This window comes from Microcaecilia unicolor, chromosome 8, assembly GCF_901765095.1.
Source record: "Microcaecilia unicolor chromosome 8, aMicUni1.1, whole genome shotgun sequence".
NCBI lineage: Eukaryota > Metazoa > Chordata > Amphibia > Gymnophiona > Siphonopidae > Microcaecilia > Microcaecilia unicolor.
In genome coordinates, this window is record NC_044038.1 from 241,570,489 (window position 1) to 241,583,228 (window position 12,740).

At 40.5% G+C, this 12,740-nt stretch overlaps 1 protein-coding gene across 4 annotated transcripts in view; it reads right to left on the minus strand.

Annotated features, from left to right (window-relative positions):
- ITCH (itchy E3 ubiquitin protein ligase) overlaps window positions 1-12,740 on the minus strand; it is a 186,452-nt gene that overhangs the window by 83,730 nt on the left and 89,982 nt on the right. For all 4 annotated transcript variants that reach the window (XM_030213284.1, XM_030213283.1, XM_030213286.1 and 1 more), the window contains 2 exons: window positions 8,692-8,829; window positions 993-1,044 (listed from right to left, as the gene is read on the minus strand). In XM_030213284.1, coding sequence (XP_030069144.1) covers window positions 993-1,044; window positions 8,692-8,829 — 190 coding nt within the window. The remainder of the gene's footprint in view (window positions 1-992; window positions 1,045-8,691; window positions 8,830-12,740) is intronic.

Sequence of the window (12,740 nt, forward strand, 5' to 3'; positions counted from 1 at the left end):
TTAGGGAGAACACGATCATGATCCGTATAGGTCAAATAGACGTAGTAGACTGAACTTGTGCCTCAGCTTGGATTCAGATTTTTTACGCTGGAAGTGTTACAAGGAATGAAAACTAAAGCAAAGTGTGGGGCTTGTAGAATGCCATGCCTCTCGTTACCACTCACTCTATAAAAAGTACCTTCAACAGTTTCCAATTTTTAAAAGAGGTGAGGGTTATTTTCATCTAGCCCACGAAGATGCAAATCCACAGGTATTTGTTTTACCAGTAGGCCTATAAGCTGATTTTCAAAGGGAAACTTTCTTAAAAAAAAAAAAAAAAATCTGTGCAGCCATGGCCATGGGATTTTCAACTCTCATATTTTGCAGTTTATTTATTTTTATTACATTTGTACCCCGCGCTTTCCCACTCATGGCAGGCTCAATGCTGTAGGCAATGGAGGGTTAAGTGACTTGCCCAGAGTCACAAGGAGCTGCCTGTGCCGGGAATTGAACTCAGTTCCTCAGGACCAAAGTCCACCACCCTAACCACTAGGCCACTCCTCCAGTTGAAAAGTAGGCAGGCTAAACACCATGTGGAGATTTCAAAATAGTCTATGTGTACTTTAGCCAGCCCACTCTTTTCCTCTGTACGAAAAAGTACACGTGCTGTTGTCAGTAGTTATAGTTCATTGGTTTTAATATACCACCTTTCTTGGCTGAGGTCAAAGTGGTGTATAATAATTCAAAACAAAGCATTATCAAATAGGAAAAGAACTACAATATCTGATAGGAAAGACATTGAATGAAGCGGAGAGAAAGAAAAATTAAGTGGTCATATTTTTCCCTGCAGACGGGGGAAGGACAATTTAAAAATGGTCCCTTGTATTTTTTTAAAAGTTATTTATTTATTTCCCATATTTACTACAGACATTACAGAATGTTAAGAAAACATTTCCGAGCAAAAAATGTATCCAAAGAACTTTTAGATGGATTCTAGTTGTCTGCTTTCTTACCTCTTTGACAGTGCATCATTCGGAGTCCAAGATCCATTAGTTTGTGTAGTGCCTATAATATCAAGAAAACATAGCAAAGCAAATAATTTACATCAAATAATAAATTATATCTCTCTATATAAAAGGCAAACCAACGTTCTATGAAGCCTCCAGCCGGAAGTGTGAAGGGGGCAAGATATCCGGTTTCCCTATGAGTGTCTGCCCCGCCCTCTCTGTAACACAGTCAGTGAAGGAAAACAGCAGAGCACGAAATCAAATCGCTGGCTCTGTAACAGTGAAGGACTCAGAGGGGGGAGGGGAGAGAGGCCAGAGGGCAGGGACACACACACAGAAGAAAACATTGCTAGCCCCCCCCCCCCCCCACTTGCATCAGAAATGGGGCTTTTTTACTAGTATATATATATATATATATATATATATATAATTTTTACTGAGTGTGTTCCAACAGGATACACAAGTATTCACAACAAATCAAGAGAACAACCATAAAGACTTCCAAATGAATACATAAACTGCTGGTGGATAGACATATTTTCTAAATACTTTTAAAGTTTACATTTTTTTTTAATTGAACACAGAGAAAGATACAAGGCAACAGTAAAACAATGACAATCTTCAATTATACAATATTTAACAGTGCCCATCCTAAGACCCTCCCCCCCACCCCCCCCCCCAAAAAAAAAAGATACGGCTGGAATCGATATAGCATGAGCCCAATCGAGCATCCCAAAAACCTAAATTATACACATGTATTAAGAAAGCAGACTGAGGAAATTGACAAAGAGAAGCAAAAGAAGAGGGACTCAACCTTGACGTAAGTACCCCTCCCCCACAATCATATTTAATCTAAAAGTCCACGGTCACAATTAGCCTTGTTTCTTATGGCTTCCGGTGACCAAAAAGAAAAGGAAAAATGGATACACAGAAAGAGAGAGAACTGCATAAAGGTAGGATTACTGCCAGGGAGATCCACAACAACGAACTACAAGATAATCAGCAGAAGGTCTTCTGCCCCTTGGTATCGTAAGTTGAACGTGGCCATCCCAAATCATCAGAAGGCATTTCTTGCATCTAAAAGAACCATGCACCTCCCAAACATGCAGTTGAGGAATCCAATTACGTCATTTCCAGTAGGCTGATGGTTCAAGAGATGTTCACAACTATAACTTTACATGCCAACAAGCACAGTTTACGGATTACTAAAGTCTCCTCTTTAGAGCTTCCTCTTAGTCCCCATTCTATCCAACAGGAAATTGACAGAGGAATTCAGAAGGGTTTACTTGTTATAGTTCAGATATATTGTACAATGTCATTCCAAAACTGCCAGATCTGCGGGCAAGCCCAGAAAGAGTAAAATATTGTCTAAGCCTAGGTATTTACTACAAACAGGGGATTGTATTTGACCTGACTTATATAATTACACTTGAGTGAAACAGGCCCTATGTAAAGTACAAAACGTTAAGTCTGGAACACCCTTTATGTTATTTAATAACACCCACCCATCCAGCCAGCCCTTGACCCAGATCACATTCCCATCTTCTCTTACCTTCACTCATTTTTAATTTGGTGATCGTGGTATGTAAACCCGAGATCAAGACCCCCTTCCCTCCAAGGTATCATTAAAAAAGGTCCTAAGGCATAGTTTAGTGCCAACTCGGATATTAAGGGCATGCCAATCCAGTGCTTCAACTGAAAACTTGCAAACCTATTACCCCAGCAAACCCAAATATGTAATTGGAGTTCCTTAAAAGGAATAAGAGTTATCGCCTACAATGAAATGCTCCTACAGAGTGAAATTTGCAGTGCCCAAAGCTAAGAGTGCCATAGTGTCCATTGGAGCCGACTCTGTGGGTGCTGTGGGTGCTTGAGCACCCCCAATATTGAGAAAATTCCTTGTATGTGTCCAAGGAGGGGCTATTTTCATTGGGCTTAGCACCCCCAATAATTTTGAAAAGTTGGCTCCTATGATAGTGTCCATGCCAGGATGAAAGTCAACATTTCTTCTAAATACTTTTTAATACTACAGTTAAACTCTTAAATGTTACTGGGTTTGGCTAAACTCTCCATCTGAAAAAAAGGAAAACGGAGCAACCTCCTGCAGACGGTCAAACTGAAAGAACTCCCAATACAGTGAGTAACGGTAAGGACAAGAAAACATGACAGCAGATCATGAGCAGCGATTGTGTAGCTGACAGCTGGGAGATATTCTTAGCTAGAGCAGTACAAGCTGGGATAACCAGGCATGCTTTATTAAAAAAAAATAATAATTACCCCCTAATGCAAATCAGTCTAAAATGAATAACCTGGTTGATACAGAAACTAAGGCGGCATTCCTAAATTCTGATGAGAATAGATGTCACAAATAATTCTCTTTGGTGTGTGCTGCAACTATACTATAATGTGCACAGTTTAAATATTTTACTGTTGCAATTATTTTATTTATTATGATGATTTATGTACCACCTTTTTGAAGGAATTCACTCAAGGCGGTGTACAGTAAGAATAAATCAAACATGAGCAATAGACAAATACAGCAGTAAAAATATTCAAACAACAATGCAAAGTATGGCACAGTATGCCATACTTTCAACAAGGCGCACTTGTTGAAGGGAGATACGGATGGTGTTTTAGATAACTGAACAGTTGGGTATCTACTCCACATCGGATTATCATCAGCCTGGATTCATATAACTAGCCGAGCCCCGAGTTTTCGACATACAGATAAGTGACTGTTGTTGTGAAAAGAGGACGTGGAAAAAATTGTGCAAAGATTATGTAGGTGGATTAAGCCTGCAGTTTTTGAAGACAGCGTACATTTCATGGGGGTTTAACAATCCTGCGATGTTCCTCTAGTTTTGGGTTTCAGTCTGTACAACAGGGGTTTTTTTTCAGTATAAGGGTCCAGGTTTTAATTAATGGATGAGTAGTTGTGGGGGGTTACATTGTAAGAGGGGTGGTTCACCTAGTTTAACTCTTTAGATAGTGAAGGGGAAGGAGAGTTTTTATGCCATCCGGTTTTCTCAAGTAAGTTAGAGTTTTTGCGGTTGGCTTTTTTTCTCTTCTTTTCCTCACTGGAACCAGTGATAGTACTCTACTCCTTATTTAAATGGTGAACCAAGCTATAGTAGCAATGTGTTCTCCATGAGGAGGTTTGAGGTTCCTTGTTATTTATTGGAGATGATCCCGATTGTGGATTAATGAGTTACAGGGTGTCACACCATTGTATTGGATTTATTTTTCAAACCACTTTTTGAGAGTAGAACAGTATGCTACTTACAATGTCAACACAATATAAGTACATATAAGTACATAAGTATCGCCATACTGGGAAAGACCAAAGGTCCATTGAGCCCAGCATCCTGTTTCCAACAGTGGCCAATCCAGGTCACAAATACCCGGCAAGATCCCAAAAATGTACAAAACATTTTATACTGCTTATCCCAGAAATAGTGGATTTTCCCTAAGTCCATTTAATAACGGTCTATGGATTTTTCCTTTAGGTAGCCATCCAAACATCTTTTTAAACTCCGCTAAGCTAACCGCCTTTACCATATTCTCTGGCAACGAATTCCAGAGTTTAATTACACGTTGAGTGAAGAAAATGTTTCTCCGATTCATTTTAAATTTACTACATTGTAGCTTCATCGCATGCCCCCTAGTCCTAGTATTTTTGGAAAGCGTGAACAGACGCTTCACATCTACCCGTTCAACTCCACTCATTATTTTATAGACCTCTATCATATCTCCCCTCAGCCACCTTTTCCCCAAGCTGAAGAGCCCTAGCCACTTTAGCCTTTCCTCATAGGGAAGTCGTCCCATCCCCTTTATCATTTTCGTCGCCCTTCTGTGCACCTTTTCTAATTCCACTATATCTTTTTTGAGATGCGGCGACCAGAATTGAACACAATATTCGTGGTGCGGTCGCACATGGAGCGATACAAAGGCATTATAACATCCTCATTTTTGTTGTCCATTCCTTTCCTAATAATACCTAACATTCTATTTGCTTCCTTAGCCGCAGCAGCACACTGAGCAGAAGGTTTCGACGTATCATCAACGACGACACCTAAATCCCTTTCTTGGTCCGTAATAGAACATTTTAACAGAGATGGAGCAGGTACAGAATTATTGACAGCATCTCTCAAAACCTTTTACAAAAGGCATCTGTGTGTGGTGTGTGCGTAAAGGCACCTTCTTCAACTTTTCACATAATCTATGTACTCTGTTATAAGAATTATTCCCTTAGTAAAAACCTTTACAGGAGCCCAGGAAGAATCTTTGATTACGTTTAAATAATTTTATTGGTGACATAACCAGCAAACAGGAATACAATACAGATCAAAACAACAAAAGAAACAAACAAAAAAAAAAAAGTGAAAAGGGGGGACAAAGTTCACTAAGATCATAAGTGGTTACAAACCAAATATGTCTTACCTTTTCCATTGAACCCTCCTTCCCCCAAAAATCCTGAACCAATATAGCAAAATCACCGCAGCCTGGTTTCTTATGGCTCCTACCAATTTAATTGGAGATTAAAGCATAGGAAAACAAAATGCCAAATAAATATACGGGGAAAAAAACCATACCCCTGTGTCTGTGTGTTATTATAATGAGTTAAGAGAAGACTTCTACCTCATGGTATCATATACGGAATAAAACTATCTCAGATCCTCAGAAAGAGTTGTTTACATTTAAAAGAACTACATGTCTCCCAGGCCTCCCAAGTGAGCAGCTGATGAACCCGATTTATCCACTTCCAATAAGAAGGTGGTTCAGCAATTGTCCATGACTATAAAATACATTTATGGGCTAGAAGACAGTTTACACATAAGAAGGGTATCCTCTCTATTGGCGCCTGGCTTGTGATTGACCGTGGAAAATAGTAGAGTTTTACCTGTCAAATCAGAAATGTATTGCACTATGGCATTCCAAAATTGCTGAATTTTTGGGCAGGTCCCGAAAGCATGAAATAAAGCATCTTTCACACAAACAGGACTGTACATAACCTGTGTCTTATATAACTGTACCTGGGTTAAATACAAAAGTGCGAAAACAGCATTCCCTAACAGTTGCATTTGATGTAAGTCCAGGGATTCCTTTTACATTAGCTACAATCTCCCAGTTTACCAAATCTTGACCTATATCCTCCTCCCATCTATGTCTGTTCTCACCCAAATCCTTAACTCCATCCATTTTAGTAAGTGCTTTATGAATGGCCGAGATTGAGACCTCCTCCTCCCCTATATAATGGAAAAAAAAAACACCTTGTAGCTTCTTACCAACGTGGACGTTCAAAGATCACCAATCTAAGACGTGTGTATAATGTTTCAATTGTCAATATGCAAATCTGTTCCCCAACACTCTCTCACACGTAGTTGAAGGGCATCTAAGGGAATAATGGAGTTATCTGCTACAATAACATGATCCACTAAAGTAATACCTGCATCTTCCCAAGCTATAAAGGCTGTACTGTCTAGACCTGGTGTAAACCCCACATTGCCTTTAATAGGGAGCAATTCTGTAGTGGAGGGTTAGACTCTGGAACTCATTGCCGGAGAAGGTAGTGACGGCAGCTGGCCTTGCTGAGTTTAAAGGGGGTCTACACAGATTCCTGAAGGAAAAGTCCATTGATCGTTATTAAATTTGGGGGTTTTGCCAGGTTCTTGGGGCCTGGATTGGCTGCTGTCGGAGACGGGGTGCTGGGCTTGATGGACCTTTGGTCTTTTCCCAGCGTGGCAGTGCTTATGTACTTACTAGTAAAAAAAAGGCCAGTTTCTGGAGCCAATGAAACGGGCGCTAGCAAGGCTTTCCTGTGGCCCCCCCACCGAACGCACCTTGGTTGTTAGTGACAGCATTGCGCCGCCGTGGCCGCCGTCAATGTGTGACTGTGGCCCCCCCACCCAACGCACCTTCGTCATCAGTGGGTGGCCCATTGCGCCGCCCTGGCCGCCGTCGTTGTGAGTGAATTGCTCCGCCCTCAACGTCATAACATTTGATGCGAGGGCCGGGCCCCAAGACTGTGATTTTCTTGGCTTCAGAGCTTCGAACTTACGAACCTTGGCTTCAGTGACGTCATCAGACAATAGAACGTTGAGGGTGAGTTTTATATATATAGATGAGGGATAAACTCCCAGTCGAGAAACTAAGTGTATCCATGTCTCCGTCAAGGGGCATCACATTGCAAAAGTAAGAAGGGGTGGTAAGGGGCACAAAAAGCCCTCTCCAATGTCAGTGGGGTATAATGTTCAGTGTCAAAAAGCCGATCTCGCAAGAGGAAGGTATTATACAGCCGTATGTTTGGCAAACTGAGGCCCTCTGGCCCCAATTCCTCAACAAGAAAGTATATTTTAATTTAGATTTTCATTGAGCCCAACAAAACATTAAAAATAATGAATTGAGAAGTCTCAGGTCTTTCTAAAGCAGCCGCAAAGTTTGCAGCACATACAGCATAACCATTCGAATTAGACTAATTCTACCTATTAAAGAAAGCACCAGTTCTGTAGCAGCAATCAATTTCGCTACATTAAGAGCGCAGAGGTCCTGGTCAATATCAACAACTGAATACCAAGGTATTTAAAGATTGCTGTGCCCATTGCGAAGGAAACTCGCCTTCCCATTGTTGTCTCAGGGTGGGTGAAGATGGCAAAACCTGGGGACTGAAGCCCGCATAGCCGCCGTATTCCTGAAAAAGTTCCAGCAGGGAGGCCAACCACCTCTGTGGGATGGTTACACGGATGAGAAGATCATTGACAAACGCTGCCACCTTAAAGGTCTGGGAGCCTAAACCAATTCCTTCTATTTCTGGGTTGGAATGAATTTCTTGGATCAAGGGATCCAGGGTGAGAATAAACAGCAGGGGTGAAAGTGGGCTACCCTGTCCTGTTCCCCGTGCTATGGGAAAGGCGTCTGAATGGAGACTATTAACTATAATCGTGGCTTGTGGCAATGCATAGAGAGCCTGGGCCATAGAAAGAAAGCGGCCCATTATACCGTATTTCTGTAAGATAACATAAAGCCCCAGTGCACTTTATCGAATGCCTTTTCAGCATCAAAACTAATCAATAAGGAAGGATTTTCTGTACGCTGTCTATAGTCCAAAGCTGTGAGTATTTTCCTAAGATTTTTAGAGGTAGTTCTACCTTTTAGAAAGCCCACCTGCGAGTCATGAATCAGAGATTTTTTGCCAATCGACTTGCCATGACTTCAGCCATGAGTTTAACGTCATAATTGAGAAGTAATATTGGGTGATACGATTCTGGTATCTTGGGGTCCCATCCTGGTTTCGGTAAGACAATTTGAGCCTCATTAGGATATGTCCACCACCTTATTAAACACATTAGTCAAAGCATCTATCACTTCTTCGCTTAACAGTTTATAAAATTATGACCGAACTCCATCTGGCCACGGTACCTTTGCATTCTATATCTTTGATTAATAACTCTTCCGTACTGCAAGTTTAATTACTAAATGCCAATGTTTACACTGTGCTATTTTGACAAATAATCAAGAAGTTTGCAAAATTTTAGAATGTGTACAGTTTTTTAAAATTGTTTTGTATAAAACTCCTCCAGAAGTTTTTAGAAAGCTTAGTTTCCATTTGTCTTCATAAATCCTGTGAACAGTACATATGAATCTCTGTAAACTGGCTTGAGGTAGTAAAGGCAAGAATATAAACTGTTATGTCGTCAGTGGGACTTACTGGTTACACATGTTGCATCCCCATTAGTTAGAAGCTCGGGATCAACTTGCATCCCATCTAGACAGACTGACAAGTCTCCAACTGTGTCTCCCTGTTCTCTGTCACCCTGAAGCTGCAAGGACATCACCACCTCCTCCACTGAAATAAAAAATACAGACATGTAAGAATCACTTGCCATCTTTCTTTATGGCATGTTAAAACATAATACAAGCGACAATACAGTCACAGCACCTGCTTTCAAAAGTCTGTGGTACATTTGCATATTACATTATGTATTTTCTTACTTCATAAAAATAACTTTCTAGCATTTCTTACACATTCAGTTTATACAATCCTTTTACGGGGGCTAAAGGGACCTTTGGAGTAGAGAAGCAGCCTAAGCATGGTAGAAAAAAAATGTAAGCACTTGGTGCCGAGTTATGTTTTTCTGAGATACTTTTTCCTTCCATTTTTCAATGTTGCAAAAAAAAAAAAAAAAATGATTTTTTTAAATTGTGTCTTATTGGTAGCAAAGTTTCCTCTGGATACTGGATTTTTTTTGTTTTATTTTTGCATAATACTTTCCTCCTTTACCTCTCTTTTTTTGTTTTTTGGTAATGTTTAAAAGTTATAAATACCTTGGGTTTGGAAAATTATTTGCAAATGCTTTCTAAACCATTTCCAAGTATAGCCAATGTGATTAAGTTGTAATTTCTCTTCATTTTAAAGGAGAGGAATCTTCCAGGAACTGAAATTTACAAAATCCCAAAACATATTTGTTTTCATTCTTGGTGCCCAAAGTTTGTCGATGAATCCTGGCAATGTCTTTTCTACAGAGAATAGAAACAGTTCATGAACACAAAAGCCAACTCGCCTGCCCATTTCTCCTCCTTCAGCAGAGGAGTGTGGTAGCCGTGTTAGTCCACTCTTAAGGTTATCAATAGAAATCAAACAAAATAAAACATGGAAAAAGAAAATAAGATGATACCTTTTTTATTGGACATAACTTAATACATTTCTTGATTAGCTTTCGAAGGTTGCCCTTCTTCCTCAGATCGGAAATAAGCAAATGTGCTAGCTGACAGTGTATATAAGTGAAAACATTCAAGCATTACTATGACAGTCTGACAGGGTGGGAGAATGGGGGTGGGTAGGAGGTATGCATGGGGACATCAAAGCATACCATTGATATTCTAACAGGATGGGTGTGGATAGGTGAGGGGAGGGTGATCAACAGAGACATACAGCTTTATGGTTTATAATGGGCTAGGAACCCCAGATCCTTGTTAAGTCCTTTCTGTTGGGTGTTAAAATATTCAATCATTCTGACTTCAAAGGTCTTACGTTCTTCTATGCACAATACTGGTGCCAGCAGGGTTCCCACGCCTGTTGGTCAACATTTTACAGGACCAGGACACTGTACCAGTGATTTCACAGTGAGAATCCTCAAAGGTAACTTTAAAACCATACAAGAACGTAAGACCTTTGAAGTCAGAATGACTGAATATTTTAACACCCAACAGAAAGGACTTAACAAGGATCTGGGGTTCCTAGCCCATTATAAACCATAAAGCTGTATGTCTCTGTTGATCACCCCACCCCTCACCTATCCACACCCATCCTGTTAGAATATCAATGATATGCTTTGATGTCCCCATGCATACCTCCGACCCACCCCCATCCTCCCACCCTGTCAGAAAGGTCATCATAGTAATGCTTGAATGTTTTCACTTATATACACTGTCAGCTAGCACATTTGCTTATTTCCGATCTGACGAAGAAGGGCGACCTTCGAAAGCTAATCAAGAAATGTATTAAGTTATGTCCAATAAAAAAGGTATCATCTTATTTTCTTTTCCATGTTTTATTTTGTTTGATTTCTATAGATTCTACATGGAATGTTGCTATTCCACTAGCAACATTCCATGTAGAAGTCGGCCCTTGTAGATCACCAATGTGGCCGCGCAGGCTTCCGCTTCTGTGAGTCTGACGTCCTGCACATACGTGCAGGACGTCAGACTCACAGAAACAGAAGCCTGCGCAGCCTTCTACATGGAATGTTGCTAGTGGAATAGCAACATTCCATGTAGAATCTCCAATAGTAGCAACATTCCATGTAGAATCTCCAATAGTAGCAACAGAATCTCAATAGTAGCAACATTCCATGTAGAATCTCCAATAGTAGCAACAGAATCTCAATAGTAGCAACATTCCATGTAGAATCTCCAATGGTATCTATTTTACTGTCATAGTAATGCTTGAATGTTTTCACTTATATACACTGTCAGCTAGTACATTTGCTTATTTCCGATCTGACGAAGAAGGGCAACCTTCGAAAGCTAATCAAGAAATGTATTAAGTTATGTCCAATAAAAAAAGGTATCATCTTATTTTCTTTTCCATGTTTTACCCTCCTTTAGCCAAACCATAGACCCTACTTAATCTTGGGAAATTGCTCTTACGAGGCCATAACTAGGGTTTCTCTGTACTTGTGCTAAAACAGTCAATAAAGGAATGAAGAGAATATGTATTCAAATAATAACTCATTCTTCAAAGTAATCTCCAAACAGGATTCAGTGCTAGTCATACAACTATTTAACACACTTAAGAACAACTTAAATACATTTTTAATGGAAGGAAATGCCTCAGAACCACATTAAGTTACATAGTTTTCTTTACCTCATCAGCAAAAACTAAATGTGTATTCTGTGCAAAAACCAGTGAAGGCTCTTCTTAAATACTTGTGTCATACACTACTTAAATCTTCATCATAATTCAGCTCAAAAATTTATCTGTTAACCAGGAGCAAAGAATGGTTCCACCGATGGAGGCCAACATTTCACTTGAATGCTGCATCAGGGATTCCAGGACCAAACGTAATTCATTGCGGGCACCATACATTCCACGTTTGCTTTGCAAACCGTACGAGGAGAGACTTGCCAACCTGAACATGTATACCTTGGAGGAAAGACGTTCAAATATTTGAAAGGTATTAATCCGCAAACAAACCTTTTCTGGAGACAGGAAAGTGGCAGAACTAGAGGATAGGAATTGAGGTTGAAGGGGGGGCAGACTCAGGAGTAATGTAAGGAAGTATTTTTTCACGGAAAGGGTGGTAGATACGTGGAATGCCTTCCCGCGGGAGATGGTGGAGATGAAAACAGTAATGGAATTCAAACGTGTGGGATAAACACAAAGGAATCCTGTTTAGAAGGAATGGATCCACGAAATCTTACCAAACATTGGGTGGCAACGCCGGTAATTGGGAAGCAAAACGAGTGCTAGGTAGACTTCTACGGTCTACGCCCTGATCGTAACTGGAGAGAGATGGGCTGGAGTGTAAATTTTAAGGGGCTTCGAGGTTAGCTTCAGAACTTTTAGTACAAGAACAGTGCTGGGCAGACTTCTACAGTCTGTGCCCTGAGAATGGCAAGGACAAATCAAACTTGGGTATACATATAAAGTATCACATACCATGTAAAATGAGTTTACCTTGTTGGGCAGATTGGATGGACCGTTCAGGTCTTTATCTGCCGTCATTTACTATGTTACATGCCTGCCTGCTCCCAAATCCTGCTTGGAGATTACTTTGAAGAGTGAGTTAATATCCGATTCTCTGTATTTATCCCATGTTTGTTGAATTCAGTGCTATTTTGTACTTCTTCACCTCCACCCGAGGCTGTCAAATACATTCACCACGCCTATGTTGAAGAACTAATTTCTTTACGTTACTCTCATAAGATTCTGCTCATCATCTCTCCAAGATTTTCACATACAGCTGTAACTGCAGTAGCTCATTAAGAAGATCTAGTTAGTGGTATACAAAATCTGCTTTGTCAAACCAATCTATTTTAAGGACATGCTGATAGTAGCATAAAGTGCACGCAAACAGCCTCTGTGGTGCACAGGCCCCAGGGGGTCTCTTATAGCTGCTCCCATATCTTCTGTTTATGTGCTCGAGGTCGAGAACTGGACAGAAGGCCCCTTGGGAAATAGTTGGACTATCGGCCCAGACCCCTTTCTGCGGGAAGCACAGGCTACACTGCCCCCAAACGAAGGTCTTGCAACGT